This window comes from Hippocampus bargibanti, linkage group LG12 (assembly GCF_051943395.1).
Source record: "Hippocampus bargibanti isolate YZ-2025 linkage group LG12, ASM5194339v1, whole genome shotgun sequence".
NCBI classification, from domain to species: domain Eukaryota; kingdom Metazoa; phylum Chordata; class Actinopteri; order Syngnathiformes; family Syngnathidae; genus Hippocampus; species Hippocampus bargibanti.
In genome coordinates this window covers 7112368-7132707 of record NC_142745.1, presented here as the reverse complement: position 1 = coordinate 7132707, position 20340 = coordinate 7112368, and the positions used below count along the sequence as shown (strand labels likewise).

Below are 20340 nucleotides of genomic sequence, written 5' to 3'. Positions count from 1 at the left end.
GCCGGTTTTGTGAGGAACAGAGAGGAGCCGAGCACAAAACACAACAAGTGAGGAAACTGTTGCTCTGGCAGCAAGCTCGCTCTTCTTCGGAAAGTCTCGTCAAGTTCGAATTGAAGGCTTTGTCGCTTCCGTGCGACTTGGTGTCACACTCTTCTGATCATTTCCGTCGTTGTAAGCAAGAAAATAAGTTGACATCGTCTTTGGATGTTTTTCTTTTTGCACCATGAGGAAACAAACTAAAGAAGCATTCGCGGTGAGTTTATCTTGACTTGGTATTATAACTTTGCTACTTTACTTTATTGGAGCACACGATAAAAAAAATGAGACTAATTTTATGAAAATTACAACACTTTGTATTTAATTTCGAGATTTTATTGAACTGGGTGTGTCGAGTGTAATTGTTGAGGTGAAGACCCTGAACGCATCCCTGCATATTCTATATGTGTATTTTGTCTCTGCTTAGTATCAAATAAAATACAACTAATGTGATTACGAGTAAATTTTCACGGTAAAAAAATAAATATATATTTAAAAAAACATATAACATATCCAAGAAACACATTTGATACAAATATGATATATGCAATGCTTGGAATTAAAAGTTATAATTTTATTGCTTAACATTAATATTTAAAATGTTTTTCCCCTACAGATTGTGAAGACCATCTATGCTGTGATGTCCAAAATATCTTTAAAACTAAAACCTTCCTGTGCGCTGCATTGTTATGCAGAATCTCGGTGTTTATGAACCGTAAGCGATTTACTTTTGAAAAGGCAAAATTTGAGGACAACATAGTTGACTGATTTCATACAACAGTGACAGATAGCCAAACGAAAAAGAAAGCAATTTAGGTGGAATAAACAATCACATTTGTCAGTTGTCAGTGGACAGCCCAGTGAGCGCCATCCCCCAAATGTGGTGGGTGAGATGAACCCCAGTGGGAATACTGTAGACCCTACTTGACAGCTCTCTACCACAGCACACAAGAGTGTCGTGCGCTGAAACAAAACAACAACCATTCAGGAACTCTTGTCAGTACCAAAGTTGAGTGTTCATACGTTGTGTGAAGTTGACAGGAAATGTACTGACGCAAGAAAAAAAATCTGCCCCGACATACCCAGTCCCGCACACAAGCACACACGCTTGCAATATTGTTTCGGTGACGTTCCTCTCAGAGTTCAGCCTGGCCCACACAACCATTACAGCCAAGGGGGAGGAGGACTTCCTCACGCTGGCCGCCTCCCGCCTCAGCCGCAAGAAGCGAGTGATTGGGGCTGGGGTCGGCGTGGCCATGGTCCTGATACTGCTGGTGGCCATCCCCCTACTGGTCCACACCACCAAAGGGGGCGCGTCCGGAGGGGGCACGCATTACGAGATGTTGGGGAGCTGCAAAATGGTATGCGACACTTTCACCCCACCTCAAGGAGAGCTGACAGGCTCCTCCCCTCAACCCCCAGACTTGGCAAACCGTAGGGGCAAACAGGGTTTTAGAGGAAACCCAGGACTTCCTGGTCCCCCGGGCCCTAAAGGCCCACCCGGAGAGCCTGGAAAACCCGGTCCACCTGGGCCGCCGGGACCCGGGCCTGGTGGCTATGGCCCTTCCTTATACACCCCCAAGATCGCATTCTATGCCGGCCTGCGGAAACAACACGAAGGGAGTGAGGTTCTCAAGTTTGATGACGTGGTGACCAATGTGGGGAACTACTATGAGCCCACTACGGGCAAGTTCACTTGCCCTCTGCCCGGCATCTACTACTTCACCTACCATGTCCTGATGAGAGGAGGAGATGGAACGAGCATGTGGGCTGACCTCAAGAAGAATGGACAGGTGAGTGTATGACCGCTACATGTCTTTGTCATTTTTGTTTTGGTGCATTAAGACATCTGCCCACATCGGTTGGCTCGATATTTATCTCAGCTGACAGAAGGTGAGAGGGAAGACTGTTCTATTCAATCATAATCCAGATAGAAAAAAGTTCAACATGTTACAGGATCAAACTACTTCTAAACCCCCTGCAGAATTTGTGAATCGATAGCAGAGTATTCTTCACAAAAGTCACGATCCAAATATATCAGGTCTCTAATTCAAGGACGCCAATCGATTGTTTAATTTTTTTTAACAGATATGACTAGGAAGTAAAATCTGTTTCCATTATCCTGCTGAGGATCTCGGTGGAGGTGGAGACTATCACGTCTGAGCAAAACAAACAAACAAACAAAAAAAATAATTCAGTCAATCTCATACACGGGAAAGATTTGACCACCCACATTATTTTATGTGGCCCATGAAAGCAAATCAAGCGTGTCTACCTCCCTTTTCCTTCTAAATGAACTACTTTCTTTTTGACAGGAAATATGAACCAAATTCACAAATTGTCTTCATTTTTAACAGATGTGACAAATATTTTGCTTCCATCCCAAAACTCATCACAGCACCGTATTGGTGCCACAGCAGAATAAAAAGAAAAATTCACACTTCAACACTATCAATTTCACGTTGGAACGTGACAAATTTCCCATTATGCGCTAAATTTAATGTTTGAATATGACAAATGTAATGGGAAAAGTTACTGCATTACAAAGTGACTTGCGCATTTAGCAGAGCAAAACGAAGCAATTGCTTTCGGTGCCGGTTACCGGCAGAACCTTGTTTGGGTGTACTGTATGTGCTTTCTTTTTGTGTCTTATAGATCCAAGTTATGAGCATGGTAACACTCTAATATGATCAAAATCTAGCAATACACTTTTGTACCTCTTAACATAGAGTGAACCAAAGTCTGTATTTATATTTGGCTGTCACTAGAGACCATAAATGCAGATTGAAAATTCAACAAGTTGTCAAAAATATTGACAATAATAATCACTTGAAGGATCAAATATCTTTTGATAAGAATATAATCTGATGTGACTGCTACTCCTTTGGAAAAACAGTCAACAATAATTTGCCTTAAAGGCTGTTTTAGAGAATGTAACACGGTCCAAAAAGGAGCCACACAGGGATAGTATCACGTTAAGTTGTTTCTTTAGTGTGTCAAGCGCTCGATCCCGGAGCCGCATCATGTGTCAAGACGCTCTACTTGTGATTCAGAAGTAACATTTAATCAGAGTTAAGTGGGAATCAAAGCTGCTTAAAAATTGACCTCGACTTGGAAACCATAAAAATGCAAATAATTATCGCGATCGCGAGCAAGGAGAGTGAAGCTGTGATTGACAGCCAAGCGTCTTGGTGGAACAAAGCTGGCATGGAACAGCTGGCAACTGGCCTCCGAGGAACTGCGACTTCAACGCTATTAAATAAACAAGTAGCCGGCAATTTTCGAGTGAAACTTTCGAACGCCTCCATCTGGAAATCGGTGACAAGCTTGTAGTCTTCAACCCTCATTCTGTTGAGGATCTCTGATTCTGGCATGTGCAGTGGCATATAGAAATATGACTTCCTGGGGATTACCAATAGAACCCCCCCGCCCCACACCCCAAAAAATGTTATGTTTCTCTACAAAATTTACATGGTGCATCAACTGACAGCAGCTGCCAGGCTGATGGGTTTTAGTTCACTGCTCTACTGATTTACATACTTGAACCAGAAAAGCAGACAAAAGAAATTAGCTTAATGACTGTTTCACTGTTTGCATACTTTGTGATGTGGATCCTTTTTACAATTTAAATCAGCTATTTGAGGGTAGAATTTTTGAACAGCTTATTTTTTGCAAAGTCCTTTAGGGAATATAGTCCCTTATTTTGTAAAACCCAATTATCATTGCTAATTTAGTCTCTAATTCTCGCTGTACTGATTCCATTTAGTCTAAGAATGATCGTTGGTCTAGCAGAGGTTACGTTTCATAATTCCTTCTAAATGCAGGATTCTCTGTTGTAAGTTTCATGTAAATCTGTAAAAATTAACCTACAAAAAGATCTTCCACTTGGAGATCCTTACAAGAAATCCGCCATTTTGACTTCAAAATTCTGTGATTTTTTTTTTTTACCTTTTATCTTCGTGATGGATGGATGTTTTTGGTGGACAAGACCTGAGGAAAACATACACACATCAAACGTGGCAGTTACATTGATATTTTTGAGGACTGTTGTTGGCTTATTTGTAGCCTGACGTCAGCGTTGCAAATGGCTAATCGGAAAGCCATCATTGTTGTTTTTACAGATTGTGAGGCAACAACAAGAACTTGTTTGTTTGTTTAGCAGCAGCCCGACATTGAAATCAAAGAATGGAGGTTTTTGTGCCACTTGAACTGACAAGCTCCGTTTCTAGAAATTGAATCCAAAAATGAATCTTTCCCCTTTGCGCTAAACATAGCATGGATGCTAAACGTAGCAAAATATGTTGACGCTAACAATCAACCATACTATGTTTCCACCAAGCAATAAAGCTCAGGACCACGACAGACTGTAACTCATCAATGACTTTGTCAAAGCGAAATATGAAACAAACTTAATCTATCATATACAAGATTGTTCTAACATAGTGCATAGTGGCATTTTCCATAATCAATATTTTTCTCAGTTGGTTTTGAAGCTCTACTGGAATCAGCGGCAGCTTTTATTTGGTTGTACAGATGAAAACATGTCTTTTTATCGGGCTGGATTTATGTGGGCAGTAAAGTGCACAAAGAAACAAAAAAGATATTCCCTTTTTCATGGACGTGGCAAGATGTCCATAAAGCACAACGTAAAGGTACAAGGGGCAGTTCAATTCCACATAAAATTAGGAGACTTTCAAATTGTCATTCCCGTCGTCTCCAGCTGTTAAATCTTTGATAGCCTTTAGATGAGATCTTCTCCACTCAACCTGTGCCCCCTCCTTAGACATCCCCTTTTTCCAGCCCACACTGCCTATTGACTCTTTCCCCATTAATTATCTTTTCCATCAACTAAATTATTTAACCCCATTCAGCGCTGTTCTTTCCCTTCCATTTTACTGTCTTTTTTTTGTGTACACGTGAGGTCAAAAAAGGCAAAACCTTGAAAACTTGATCTACTAAAAGGACACAATCATTACAATTGCTGATCTAAATATCATAGTTTTCTCAAATGGACACTTTTACCTCAAAAATTTGATTTTTACAGTGAGATTGAACCAGTTCATTTGGATTGGATTTATCTTTATTAGCAACCCCCGCGACCCTAATGAGGAATAAGCGGTACGGAAAATGAGATGAGATGAGTCTCACAGTGGATACATTTACATTTCACAGCAGCAAAGTTATGAAAGGAAGAGGAAAGGAAAGAAAGAAGTAGAAAGACAAAATACATGAGCTGCTGGAAATGCTGCCACTCTCACGCACCATCTTGAAGACAAAAGAACAAAAAAAACTACATAACAATACCAATTTGTAATATTGAAGCACTGACTTTCCTCTTACTAAGAAGCAAAGATACTTTTGGAATTTAGAATAAAATCCACCAATGACTTGAAATAGAATCTATCACATTAATTTCCAATCTTTTTCCTTTCCTATCATCATCTCAATCTGTTCATGTTCTTTTACATAAAGTATTTTTCAAAATATAAATGGGTACACATGACACACTCATCAACAAAAACATCACCAAGATTACCCCAACATTTTGCATATCTTTGCTGTCAGGTGAAAACCTTTCATCTTTAAAAACACACACAAAAAGGCATTGTGCATCATTCAAGTTGGTCTTTTATCTTATTTTGTAATTATGTTGCTCACCATCATCAATTTAACAAGAAAATCATTTAATTGGCAAATATAAACCGCAGAAACAAAAAGCGTAACTTATTATGTTGTCATTTATTAAAATACTAATGGAAGATGGCACTGCCGCCAGCCGCCCTCATGGAAGTCTGCTCTCACGCCAACCCCCTGATGAGACAACAAGCCTTTAATACTTCACAAAGCAAGAAACGGTCGTTACATCATCATCACCAAACTCTTTTTCAAAAGTCTTATAGCCACGTGTGATGCAATTCCAAAAAAAAATGATGAGTTGAGTAGGCTGTGTTTAAGGCAAAAATGTATCTTCAAACTTATCTTCACGGCTGGCATGCAGGCCTTTTAATGTGGTTTGCTTTATATTTGGATTTTTTTTCTATATTTACATGTATTGTGTGGGGGACGGTCGAATGCTTCTCAACTGTAAATTTGAAGATTGCAACCAACTTTACTGATGCACAAGCACCAGTAGATGGCAGGAAAGCAATGTTGATTCTTATTTTTTTATTTAATGGATTCAGTGTATTGAAAATCAATTACCAAAAAATTAATTATGTAAACCTTGAAGGAGTCTGAATCAGGTGTAACTTTGCAAATGAATCACAAATGAAATATGTTACAAATTTAATTTATTCGGGCACGAGAACACACCCCATTGTCAGTTAAATCACTAATAACCAAAAATATCACAATTAACTCATTCACTGCCAGAAATGTGCAAAAATGTGTCCACTCCAGTACCAGGGTTTTTGTCATTTTCGCTCAAATTCCAGAACGCACATAATATTGAGTTTTAGGATTACATAAACATTCAATGCAATGTAAGAAACCTTAGACTCTCTTCTTTTTTCAGAAGAAAAATAGTTAATTCCTAAGTTATATGGGTCTGGAGTTATCTAAGCTTGAAATGGGGGAGGCTGTACAAAAGGCAAATGCTGCCCCCTCGTGGAAGGGAAAAAAACATTTCCAGAGGTCTGACCAACGTTTTATCGGCACCCCTCCCACAAGAATAAACAAATCCCGAACTAATTTGGGAATGGCGCTCAACGTCATATTTTCAATTCCTGAATACATTCGGGGATGGCAGTGAATACGTTAAAAATCTTACGACGAGTTGGACGTCGCGTAATACAATTTTACTGCAGTGCTTACCTTCGTCATTCGTCAGGGCTTGAGCATTCAAAGTAGGCCTAACGTAAAGTACTGCAACAAAGTAATAAACATCAAAAAGGGCTGTAATCATGTGCACGTATTTACACCACATGATCACTGTTTTCTCAGTGGGGGGCAAGAGTGAGACACAGGCTCGGGAGGGACGCCTGCAGAGACAGACAGCAGTCAGATCGGTGAAAGATGGATGGATTTCCCCATGACACTGGAAAAAAAGGAGTTTGTAAACACACCAGAAAAAAAGGAGATCGATTTAAGAAACAATCACAAACAGTGCTAGAAGTGTTACCGTATGAAAGTTGACTTTTCTGCTCTCAAGTAGAAGAAATTCTCCTCTCTCTTCACGTCTCTCCATAATTCAACATTCAGATAGGTGTTGAGGAAATCGACCTTTTCAATTGATATATAATTCACCATCCATTTGTACTTTGCCCTTTACACTGATGAGCATGGAGCGATAATAAGAATATTTATAGCCGGTCCGAAACAGGCGCGCAAGGTTGGTCATTTGGCTGTCCGGTAGCGCCTACACGCTGCCGCCGTCTTTTTGTGACATCACCGATCAGAACATTTCTATCTCTTGGCCAAAAAATGCATATGTGCTGTTTACATTGAGTGACCTCATTATGTGACTGTGACAACAGGTTGAATCAAACATGTACAGCACAAGAAGACTGCTGGATAAGCCTTGCCTTTAATAAGGCAGCAGCCTTATTAAAGCCAACAAAATGCTCTGACACGAGCTCCGTCGAGATTCAGCCTTAACAATGCAAGGTGTAAAAGTTGGAGGGAAAGGAAAAGATTGGGGTGTGTGGGTGAGGATAATATATGTGCCGTGTCTGCTGCAGGTGTCTTTGTTTTCAAAGACTCATTATTCCTAGCCAAGGCCGTGCATGTAAAGGGTTGCCTTCAAAAAGTCAACGATAACTGGTATGGCAAAAGCAACAAGATTTTAATGACTTCCACTGGCGTTGATCAGTGGGCGAAACAGTTTCCATGAATATAAATCGAGGGTCAGTAAAAGGAAAAAAAATCATATGATCATGCTCACTTTCCATAAAAATTATGAATGTTCCCATAAGACTATGATAACAATTTCAAATCAATACCTCTCATTGATTCAATTGTTAGTTAGGTTAAATATCACTATTTGCATTAACAGTTGCCTTTAACATTTCACGATTATAAACTTTTATAACACTTTGATCCTATCCTCTTTCATCTAGAACTGCTTCATGTAACAAAGAGGGTACAGAAAGTGCTTAAGAATGAATGACTGTGTTTTTGTGTTGTCATATTTGTTATTTAGTGTTTTTTTTCTTTTGACTTCAAGATGGCACCGTGAGAGTGGCTGCCTTTCCAGCAGCTCCTTTAGTTAGTTTTTCTACTTCTTTCTTTCCTTTCCTCTTCCTTTCATAACTTTGCTGCTGTGAAATGTAAACGTCTCCACTGCGAGACTAATAAAGGTAAAACCAATTCAATCCGAACGTAATTAAACAATTACTTTATTGCGGCGATATTGTAACCTAACAATTGGTGCGTTCGTTGTGAAAGAGATAACCAAAAAGCCGGGAAGTTACTCACAGAGAATTCATTAATTATAATTTGATATAATACTGAATTCTGGGTCTCAGTGCCCTAACACATAAAATGCTCTTGTGTCCTCAAAATTACTCATAGACAACACCCAAACGGAAGAGCCCAGATTTAAAGGGTACTGCATGCATATTCAAAATTGGCTCAAACAAATCAACTTTTCATTGGATCCCTCTCATTATCTGATCTGTGTTATTTTAGTGTTTATCTTGATCAATGTTTAATATGGCTAAATACATTTATTTATTTCCTTCCCAAATTAGCCTGACTGCTTGCAGTATTTCATATATGGATGTCATCATACTGACATGGCCAGCCCGCTGGTGTGAATAGACGTGGAATTGAATGTATGACCAGAAATTGAAAATTGGACAAGTGTGAATTTGGGATATAGTGCTCGCACCGAGTCGATGTGACATGTGAAAGGTGGGAGCTACTAATTAACATTTCTGAGATAGGGAAGCCCAAGCACTATACTGGCGCCTTTTTTATTATGCTGTTGGAATATTATTCAATTTCACTTTATTTCTCAAACGCTTTCATGCACGCTGTAGACTGATAACATGATAAGATGTCCACTGGCGTAAACGCTGTCCCTATTTATTAAAAAAAATAATAATAAATAGTATTTTTGTTCAACCACCTGCCAAAGACAGAGTGACAGGCAGAAAGAAATATCACATGCTCTTATCCATTTTATATGCTAAAAAAAAAAAATGTAGCATTTATCTCTAATTTAATCGATTAATCCGATAGTTACAGATTTGCGGTCCTGACAGAAATATTAATTTAAGGGGCACAGCGATATGGTTAACACATTCCGTGCTGAAATATTTTTTTTCAGAAAAGACCATTCAGCGGCATGAAATTTGGGTGTGGAAAAATATGCATGCAATTTAATTTATTTTCATTCTTGGTCAAAATGGTAGTTTGAAAAGTGCTCAAATATTGAAATTGTTTATATTCGAGCACTTAATGACGCCTGTGCTCTAAAAAACATGTACATAGAACAAAACAATGTAATGTTTGCTTTCACTTAAGTACTGGCTTTTTCCATTTCATGCAATTAATTTTTCTCCTTTAACCTCAAAGGTGTCCAACTCTAGCCAATTAGGGACTTTCTAATCAAAATCTTGACACAGAGGGTCTTGAGTGCCAGGGAAAAAAAATATGAGCATTTATATGCCAATTAGCGGGCGCCGGAACACCTCCTTGTCAACCTGGATAATGAAAACAGGAAACCTCTGACTGGTACATGTGGATAGAGGCAGAAAGAACACGGCACCTTTAACCAAATGGGAGGGGAAAAAAAACACTTTTCAATTGACCTTCTCATCCATTTCACCCTCAGAATTCCCTGTGGTGAGTTTAAGAGACCGCCGTCTCAATGGCCTCGCTCTACTGTGAAAGATCCGTACATCACAGTGAACGAATCTTGTCTTTTTTTATTACTGAAGGACTAAGAAGCACTGTGAAATAAATGAAAAAGGAAGAAAATATCATTCCTTATGGACCTTCTCCTCAATTCAGGTTTTAACCGGTTAATCTGATACACTAGCAACCAACATGGCAAAAAAACAGCTCTTTTTACTATAGAAAAAATAAACAATTGACTCGGTATAGCTAACACCTCAGATGTCTAATTGAGATGCTTAAAGGACAACCGACATCTCCGGACAAGTTGTGTCCATAATTTGTAAAATGGCTTCAAATGACTTCAACTGAGCGTATTTTACAAAGATTCCACCGCATATAGCTATATTTTATGTTTTAAGACTCGCTCTGAATATTCAGGAAGTCTTGTTTTTGAGTTGGTGACGAGTCCGTACGTGACGTCACGGAAGGAACGCCCCGAAAAAAAGGACACATTGTAGCAGTCCTTCCATCATTGTAGCAGTCCTTCCATTTTGTGAAAATTCCCAATTCGGAGCTCAATTTTTTGCAGATTTTGGACACTTTAAGTCATTTTTTTCTTTTCCACAAGGGGGCGGCATTTTCCATGTTAGTGCATTATTTCAGCTTCAGCTGTTGTTAAAGCGCTATATAAACCAATATGTATGTATTGTATTTTGGACAGCCACCCCCATTTCAAGCTCAGATAACTCCTGACCCATATAACCTAGGAATTAACTCATTTTTTTCTGATGAAAGAAGAGAGTTCTGTAAAGGTCAAACAAAGGTCTGTAATCAAGTTGTTGGAATTTTTGGATAATACGGGAATCCATGCCCATCGCCAATCAAATGTGACGTGGCATCTTGCTGTCATTAATGGACACACTGTAAATTTAGGAAAATATCCACCCCCACCACCCTTCAATATTTTTTTGGTACATATTAGTCATTGACAATCATCCAGAAGGGGCATCAACTTGGCAACCCCGAACCCTCCACCCTTTGACACAGTACTTTTCAGTAAATGCTGTTGTGAATTTGCCATCCACTCTCCTGTTATTTGAAAAGTGGAGGCAGCGTAATTTTTCTCGACTGTCCCTCGGGTCCCCCTTCTTCCTGGCGGCAAAGGATCAAGCGCCACAACTTCAGACTCACCAACACAAATCCAATCCCTTGTCACAATCACTCTACGCCGTTGTTAACAATAATCCTGATTTGCTTTTCCTCACTTGTTCTCGCTGTTTAAATCTCAGCAGCCGGCGCCCACTTTAAGGAAACAAGCACTTTCTTTGTGATTGGAAAGGACAGCCGAGCCAACTGCTACAATTTTAAGACAGTCTTCTGAGGTCAGCTTGCTCCACACATGAATGAACGTTTTTAAAGGTGTCTAAATCATGAACCAAACCCTAAAGAACCATGTGTAGTATATCAAACTTGAAAAGATCTTTTGGTTCTTCAATGCATTTATTTAGATATCGAAGAAAACATCACATCTCCGACCAACAAAGCCCAAATCTGCATTAAAACTTAAAATGCGGTAACTCCTTAAATTGACCTACTTCATTCAAATGAATATAAATTGAGGGAAACTGCTTGTAATTTGATATAATAGGTGCATAAAATATAGATATAATAGCCACCCTTTTCCCTGGTAAGAAAGCAGCCATGAATTAATCATAAAAATAGCAAAGAAAACACATTAAATGTCAGCATCACCATTGACCGAGTCGAGGCTAACTAAATACGCATGTTCTCTCAAAGAAAAGTCAAGCATAAAAAGCCGTAAATAACAAAGTGTCCTTTTAGGTCTTCTAATATAATTAAATGATGTTCATTTTTTGAAAAAGGTCATTTTCATCAACCACCATTAATATCATTGCTTGAATTTCCTTCTTAGACACACGCTATTAGGGCCAGCATTTAATCGTGATTTGGTTTCCATCACATTAAAAATTCAAAGAAAATTCATGATTTCTAATTAAAATAGCGTCATTTCCCCAAGCTGTAATTGTTTTAACGACATTCAACACAATCACTTCACTGGATACCATACATCCTGATTTGTATAGTCAAAGCACCTTACAAGACAGTTAACATGTAAATCCGCTTAAGTTCCAAGCGGCGACGCAAATACGCATTGGCGCTCCTCTCTTCTCATAGTCGGTTCAAAGAGCCAGCCATCTATTCACCCGCAAACTGTCCAACAGTGTGTCAATGCAAGGATGATAATGTTTGATTTGAAATGGCATCGTGTTGATATGTACAGAGGTACCTCACCTTATGAACTTAATTGTTTCCCAGAAAGTGTGTGTAAGGCAAAAAGTTTGTCTGCCAAACAGTTTTATCCAATAAAAAAATCATTAAAAATGAGAATAATCCGTTCCCAAGTCCCCATAAAACATAATTTTCTACTAAATAAGCCTTAAAACTACACAAAATATACCTTATTTTATGTATAATAAACATGCTATTGGATTATAATTAAAGAAATAAACTGTACTGTATAATAAAGTTGTTTTATTTACCTTTATTATTGTCGTTGATGTAGTTGCCTCTTGATGATATCCGAGTGAAGTTGTCGTGCTTTCTCTGCAATAATAACTTCACTCACAATGTCCCATGCTAGCTGCTTTTTGTGAATCCAAATCAACAGCAGTTTTTCAAGCTCTTCTATTGCCTGAAACCGTTGTTTAGACAACACAGAAACACCCTTAGCCACACGTAGCAATGGTCGACTTAGCATACTGGTACTGAGGCGCTAAGTCACACAAACGCACACCTCGTCGGTCCCATCATAGCAAAAGTATTCCACTCGATAGCAAACCACATCTTCACTCAAAGGGGGTGTGGAAAACTAGTCCGCCAGCCACCGTGGCGCTGTGTGGTTTGGTTCGTCCGCCAAAAACTAGTTCGTATGCCAAGATTATATTCTCGTAAATATGTTTGTTCGTAAGGCGAAACGTTCATGAGCTAAAACGTTCGTAAGCCGAGGCATCACTGTAGTCGGTTCCCGCTGCCTGTCAAGCCTGCAACTCAGCGGAAACGTCTATCAAGGGAATGGTATGGTTCAACCGTATATACAGATGTTGCATGTGCAAGATGTCAGAATCATCTCCTATTGTTCTCCAAAAATCCATTAGGCACTCCTACGCCCCCTTCCAAACAAAACAGTCTCCCGACTAAAATAAATAAAAAGCTACTCCATATGTCCTGCAAGACACTTCATTGTAAAGGACATGATGGTTTCATGTAGAGCTAAGGAGAATGTTTTTTTTTTGTTTGTTTTGTACCTCTTGCTACTATTTCAGTGTTCCATTCCAGCATATCCCACATTTATTGTGAGTGTATAGCGTTATTGAAGGGTTGGACCAGTTAGGCGCTGAGCTGCCATGACTGTCCGACTCCCAATTACGAAAGCCCGCGTGTGTATGTAGCTTACCCCGGCGCATCTAGACATAAGGAGGAGTGGGATGTGTGGGTGTGCTGTGATCCCCGGGAGACCTGCCACAGCAGCACGCCGTTAATCAATCCGATTTAGACCGGACAGGGACATGCTTAGTCGCTGCTCCCGCCAACAGCGCCATGGTGACGAGAGAAAATGTGTGCGTGACCGGCATCCCACTGAAGTGGAAGGACACAAAAAGATGGATAGATGGGCCCAGAATGAAGAGGGAGCGACGGCGGTGCCAACCGGTGAGGGATGACGGGGGGAGGGTGTGAGGTGTGGTCCAACAGGCAATAATTATTGTCCTGTGTGTGTGTGTGCGCGTGTATGTCGTTGTGTGTGTGCGTTGAATGAAAACGAAGGTGATGTATTGATTTGAATGAAATTACTCGTTTCTTTTTTTTTTTTAAATAGAGCAATTGTCCCCTCAGAGAAATCGATTGTGTAATGAGTTAAAATGATGAAAGAAGGAGAGGAAGCTAATCATTAAATGGAGAAGATTAGATTTTTCTTTGTAATCGCATAGAAGTCGGAAAAGCTTAATGACTGCCTGAGATAAGCCTAAGTTTCTACATTGCAGGAAATAAATGGGAGCACTGATGTTTTTTAAAAAAATGATGGAAGCGTGGTGACCATCACATGTCGAAAAGAACAAAAAACACATCGGCAGCAACAACGCAGCACACAATTATAAAAAGGAAAGATTAACTTGACTTGATCAACACTTCTAAAAACAAATACAAATGAAACATGTTAATGTTTTATTTTTTTGTTTGTTTGTTTTTTCTATTTTAGTTTTGTTTGTTGTTGCTTTTGACTATCAGATATCCTATATACCAATACAGTTTGTCTGTCATACAATACAAACAATCCATACAATACACATGTGAAAAAAAGGACTTATACATTGTAAATAGCACAGCCACCTTATGTAGAGTAAATACAGATACATATATTATACTGTATATGTATTTGCTTTATACTGTATTTTTATATTTTGCACTTATGTACAATTTATGTACAATTCTGCCATTCACGAATTTATTCGGGAATTGAAAATATGACAGAGCGCTATTCCCGAATTAGTTCGGGTTTTGTTTTTTTCACGCTTGGGTGCCGATAAAGCGCTGGCCATGGCCTCTGGCAATGTTTTTTTTCCACAAGGGGGCAGCATTTTTTTATGTTAGTGCTTTATTTCTGCTTCAGCTGCTGTTAAAGCGCTATACAGTATAAATCAATATGTATGTATTGCATTGTATTTTGGACAGCCGTCCTCATTTCAAGCTTATATAACTCCAGACTCATATAATTTAGGAATTAACTCTTTTTTCTGATGGAAGAAAAGAGTCTAAGGTTTCTTACGCTGCATTGATAATTTATGTAGTCCAAAAACTCAATATTCTGTGGTTCCTGGATTTTGAGTGACAATGAGGAAAACCCTGGCACTGGAGTGGACACATCTTTGCACATTTCTGGCAGTGAATGAGTTAAAGGCTTGCGGATTCTGATTTTATTTAGAATTTTTCAAGAGTGCAACATCAGTGCACATAGTGGAGACAGAAATAAATACTAGTAGTCAAAATATCGTCTTTCCAGTCATTAATACGTACATGCATTTATTATCCTTCACAATTGTGTGCTAGGGAGGGTGTTTCCTCGCCCCACGATGCTGCAATTCATTATAAACTGATTCGCTTACTGAGGAACTACCGCTCATTAGCATAATGAATACAGCTGTCCTATCTGCCATCGCGTTGACGATTTATTCTTTCCCCCTCCTTGAAATGTGTTCAAATAAATCCTGGGAGGAAATGTATCTGATTCTGAGAGGATGGAATGAACATGACAATCCATTCAGCAGCCGCGTCGGCGCATTCAGGTGCCTTCACGCTGGCCCTAATGAAAGCTTTTCTGGCATGTGGGCCCATTATTATCTGCGGAGAGATCATTAGATCTCATTTGTTTGCAGTTATGTAAACACGTGCGGTAATCCTCAGTTGACGCCGTTTCTTTGGTGGTTATTAATGTGTGACACACAAATTGATGAATTAATGCTCACAACTGATTTTTTTACAAATGTAGCGGTTCACTCACCTGACTTGTGTGCTGAGGGGGTGGGGTAATGTTCTCACTCAGGGCCGGCAAAGGGTTAATTTGCCTGTTGCCCAAAGTCCACTGGGATAGAGCCCAGCTCACCTCAACCTTCAGCGGGATAAATGAGGTAGAAAATGGATGGATGCACCTGCAGGAGTGATTCTACAAAATGTGAAGAACAATGGGGCTCATTCATGGACAATGTGACATTCACAAGTTTTTCATGAACACATCCCACAGAATACGTATACAAATTTCCCCCATCTTGTTATGGCGCTTGATAATTGCTAAATGCACATAAATAAGTAGAAAAAGAAAGAAATAGTAGTACACCATCAGTCAATCAATCAAGTTATATTTATATAGCACTTTTCATCAGTGACGGGTTGTGGATTTCATCGCTAGGCCTTCAGTAGTGCTACGTCTGAATCAATCCAGACTGAAAGAAGTGTGGTGTGATTTACTGCAAGTCCACTAGAGGGTGCCTTTAGACAGGAAATAACTGACCGACCTTTCTTAATGATGTCCATTTTTTCTTGAAAAGTCTGTCTTAAAAATGGCTTTAACAGTAGATCTCCAACCAAATCCATTCTTCTCTTTCAGCCAATGTGGGTTGAAAAAAAACGGCTATTAAATTAACACAATATATTTGCTTATGCAGCTCGCTGCCGATACAGTGTGCTAGCGCTGGCCAGTATGCTCTTCACTAGCGACTAGAGATAAGAGCAGTTTTCGCAAACTGATTGGCTAGTGACTAGCCAATCATAGTTTGTGATAACTGATGTTGACCAGCGGCAAGAATGCATGTGAGATGAGGCCACTTCATGGTTTTAATACGAATTTAAAATGCCAATGTTACCTCGGTACTGTATATGGGAGTAGTCAATTGGAAAACACTACAGCATATATATTTTACAGCTTGTCATAAAGTTGTTTTGGTCGCCTGTTTCTATTTATTGCGAAACCGCAAGGGAAAATTGTTTTCATCCATGTTATTTTTTTTCAAGCTCCCTTCTTCTCACCCATTTCCCCAGGTGAGGGCCAGCGCCATCGCCCAAGATGCAGACCAGAATTACGACTACGCCTCCAACAGTGTCATCCTGCACCTGGACGTTGGCGACGAAGTGTGCGTGCAGTTGGACGGCGGCAAAGTTCATGGCGGCAACACCAACAAATATAGCACTTTCTCTGGCTTCCTCATCTACCCTGACTGACACATTGCTCTTTCTCATCCTCGTTTTGCACCTAACAAGCTGCGATTTCATCATGCCGTAGGTCATGCCAACTCAAAGGAGAATTTCCAGCAAATGAATATCTAATTGTATTTTCATCAGTTAACATTTACCTCAGACAAACACCTGGTTCGTTGTAATTCTGTGCCATGAACAGTGTCATTTACGTTTGCTCAGACACAAACGCACACACACATGCACGCTCCGACACGTTACCTGGATGAAGACATTCACCCATCAGGAGTGTGTGTGCGTTAGCAGCCTCTGATTTCATCATATGCTGATACATTTTCAGCATAGACACCCCATAAAAAAATATTTAAAAAATATATATAAACATGTATGTGGGAGCTAATAATGTGTCTGACTTCGTTGCAAAAAATAATAATAAATAAAAAAGAATAAGGTATGCTTGTGTTGTCCAAGTACATTTCTATCCAATGTTTTAGTTTGACCTACACACATTACAGGGAATAGATCATTCAACATTTTGGGGTAGGGTAGGGTTGCTGATGAAAATACCATATTTTCCGGTGTATAAGGCGCACCGGAGTATAAGGCGCACCCCCAATGAATGGTGTATTTTGAAACTGTTTCCATGTATAAGGCACACCGGACTTCAATGAATGACAAGTTTCCCAAATATAATACAGTAAAGTCTCGTTATATCGATATTCTCGGGAGTCGGAAAAAATATCGATATATCCGATCCTGCGGCATGTAAATTTTCTCCTTGCGTTCATAGAAATAGTATCGTAATAAGCAGTACTATCGATATAACCGATATCGATATATCGAGACTTTACTGTATATGAATATATACGTTTTCCACATATAAGTCACACCACATTATAAGGCATGTGTGGTGTTACGCACTACTTCTTCTACAGGGTCAAATGGAGTCGGTGGCTGCTGACAGTAGTTGCGAGACCTCAATATTACTTTATATATAAGGCACACCTGCGTATAAGACGCAGGGTCATCTTTTAAAGAAAATCGAGGCTTTTGGGTGCACCTTTTACACCGGAAAATACGGCCAAAAAAATGTGTTTTTGTGCCAAAAATAGAACACACAAAGTATTCACGTTGTCTAATTATTGCTTTTTTGTTTGATATTTCTCCACCAAGAATGTAGCCGAGAACAAAATGGTGTAATGGAGATTTTTTTAATGTCATGTTAAAGTGAATGTTCAGATTGAGATTGTTGTTTCCTGGAAATGAAACTTCAAAAACAAACACACACACAGACATACACACACAAAAAAAAATCCACTTTTGATCAGGTGATTGTAGTGAATATGTGCCCTGAGTTTGTGAATGGTTTGTGTGCCTTCTTCTGCAACAATTTCAGCAACGACGGCAACATTTCAAAAAGAGTAACATGACCTCGCATCTTGAGGAAGGTTCGCGTGAAAGTTTAATTGGAAAATCCGTGCGAAACCAAAGGCTAAAAATTCAAAATTGTGTTTACTTTAAATGTCCTGATGTCGCTTTGAACAGAACTTACTTTCATTACTTTACTTTATGCTAAGCTTAGAGTTGCATTGATCGCAGTTACGGCATCGGTCTTCTCATCAAAATGAAGCAAAGTAAACACTCGACTACCTATTTTCATTCATTTTACTTGTGAATGTATTTCAGTCAAGATGTTTTTCAAATGCAGGTTTTTCAAGCATACACTAAAGGGTTTCTGTGCCTTAAGCGCTCTTTTTCCCTTTCATCTTTCATGCATGAGACTGTTTCTCACATCCAAGAGGCTCGGACAAAGCTGATCCATGTGATATAATAAAAGGCGATCCGACAAGGATTTTTTTTTTTTCCGGGTCGCAGTCCGTGCCAGTGTTCGACATTTGGGAAATCGGAGACTTTAACCAGGGACTGTGGATCTTTGAATGTGTATGGATGTTATTAGTGTTGATAAAACTGATGAAAAAAAAAAGGACGCGGGGTGTGCTGTGTAGCAGCAGAACTACTGATGCATGTCCTCTTGAAAAATTTGCATCAAGAAAAATAAGATGCCAGTGTACCCAAATGATTAAATCTAACTATGAAAACCGAAGTTTCATTGCGACACATGCGTTGTAGCACTTAACGTGCGTCAAAGACTTTTGGCCATGTGATGCTCAAATAGCCTGACTGTGGATGTGAATCTGTTGAAAGTCACCATTTCGCTGTGAGACGGTGATACACAAACATTCCTCTTTGGAACCATGCTGCATCCGGTGGTGTTTTCTGCCGCCGTCACCTGTGTGCGTAGCCATTGTTGTCACAGTACTTTGTAAGATTTGTTCTATGTGGCAATCTCAACACTTGAACAACATGAAACACAATAATAAAGAAAGTCATAATCTCAATACATACTTGGTTTCCATTTTTTTTTTTGTTACAAAACGAGGTTTACACACATTTCTTTTCATATTACCGTATTTTCCTGTGTACATATACGGTGCACCGGAGTCTTAGGTGCACTTCCAATGAATGGTGTCTTTTCAAACTTTTTCCGTATATACGGTGAGGTTCATGGCTGGTGAAGCACTGACGTCATCAATGACGTCACCGCTCGTCTCTACTTAGTATTTGAAGGGTAAATTCAGCGATTTTGAAAAAAATCCTAAAACGGTGAAGTTAAATGGACAAGAACTTTAAAGTACAAATCACTAAATACATCTAACTGTTTAATTTATTTTTTTATTTCATATTTCCATGACAGCTTTCCATGATGACAGGTGAGGCACTGCCTCACCTGCCTTCACTGACTGCACGTCACTGCCACACTGTAAGGCGCACCTTTAATGAATGAAAAGAGTTCCCCAAATATAATACTATATAAATATAGAAATGTTTTCCAAATATAAGGCAAACCACATGACAAAAATAATTATAATACATTTCATTTTTGAGCGCCTTTCAAAACTCTCACGCGGTCTCTTACAGTCGCAGAATAAGTTTTTTTGTGGGTGAGCAGCGCCAGCCAAAAACTCCAGCGTTCACTCAAACCGGAAGTAACTCAAATAGATAGAAAGCTAGCTAGCTAGCGAATAGATAGCCTGCTGGATAGCTAGCTAAGAGATAGCTGATAGCCAGCCAGCTAACCATCTAGATAGCAAATAGATAGTTAATAGATAGCAAATAGATTGCTAGCTAGATAGCTAGCAAGATAGCTGGATAGCTAGATAAATAAAAAGAAGTGGAGAGGAAAAAAAAACTAAAAATAAAGTCAAGAAAAAAGACAAAAAACGATAAAAGGGACAAAAGAAAGTATTAGTTTTTAACAAAGCTATTCACTCTTTGAAGCATGCTGTTTTTTTCTTTTATCTGTTTGAAATTGAACTATTAAAGTATTGACTCAAGAGTTTCTCACATTATAAATGTGGAGGGCCTCGCTATAAAAACAAAATATTACGATCAAGTACAGTAGTAGCTGCACTTTTTATCGGAATAAATGTTCTTTGCTATAAATCATTCAGACACCAAGAAATATCCATCTCTCTGTCTTGTCAATTAGCTAGTTAGCTTTGCTTGAGATTTTCCTTTTTCTGTGTTGTCCTTTGTTTTTCTACATGCTTTCAAACAAAAGAAAATAAAGATCTGGATCTTTAATCCCAGCCGAGAGTGCGTACCATTGTTGGCGAGGTTTGAATGTGATACAAATGAGAGCTTTCTGTGCTGTTGAGGGGGGTGTAGAGGTTGTCATGCCCCACCCTCCCTTCACCA

At 39.2% G+C, this 20340-nt stretch overlaps 1 protein-coding gene across 1 annotated transcript; it reads left to right on the top strand.

Moving 5' to 3' along the window:
• Window positions 1-18974, top strand: c1ql4b (complement C1q like 4b). The gene is made up of 3 exons (XM_089010923.1): window positions 1-253; window positions 653-1829; window positions 16429-18974. The coding sequence occupies exons 2-3, from the start codon at window positions 1293-1295 to the stop codon at window positions 16606-16608; spliced, it is 717 nt and encodes a 238-aa protein (XP_088867049.1). The 5' UTR covers window positions 1-253; window positions 653-1292; the 3' UTR covers window positions 16609-18974.
• The last annotated feature ends 1366 nt before the right edge of the window (window positions 18975-20340 follow it).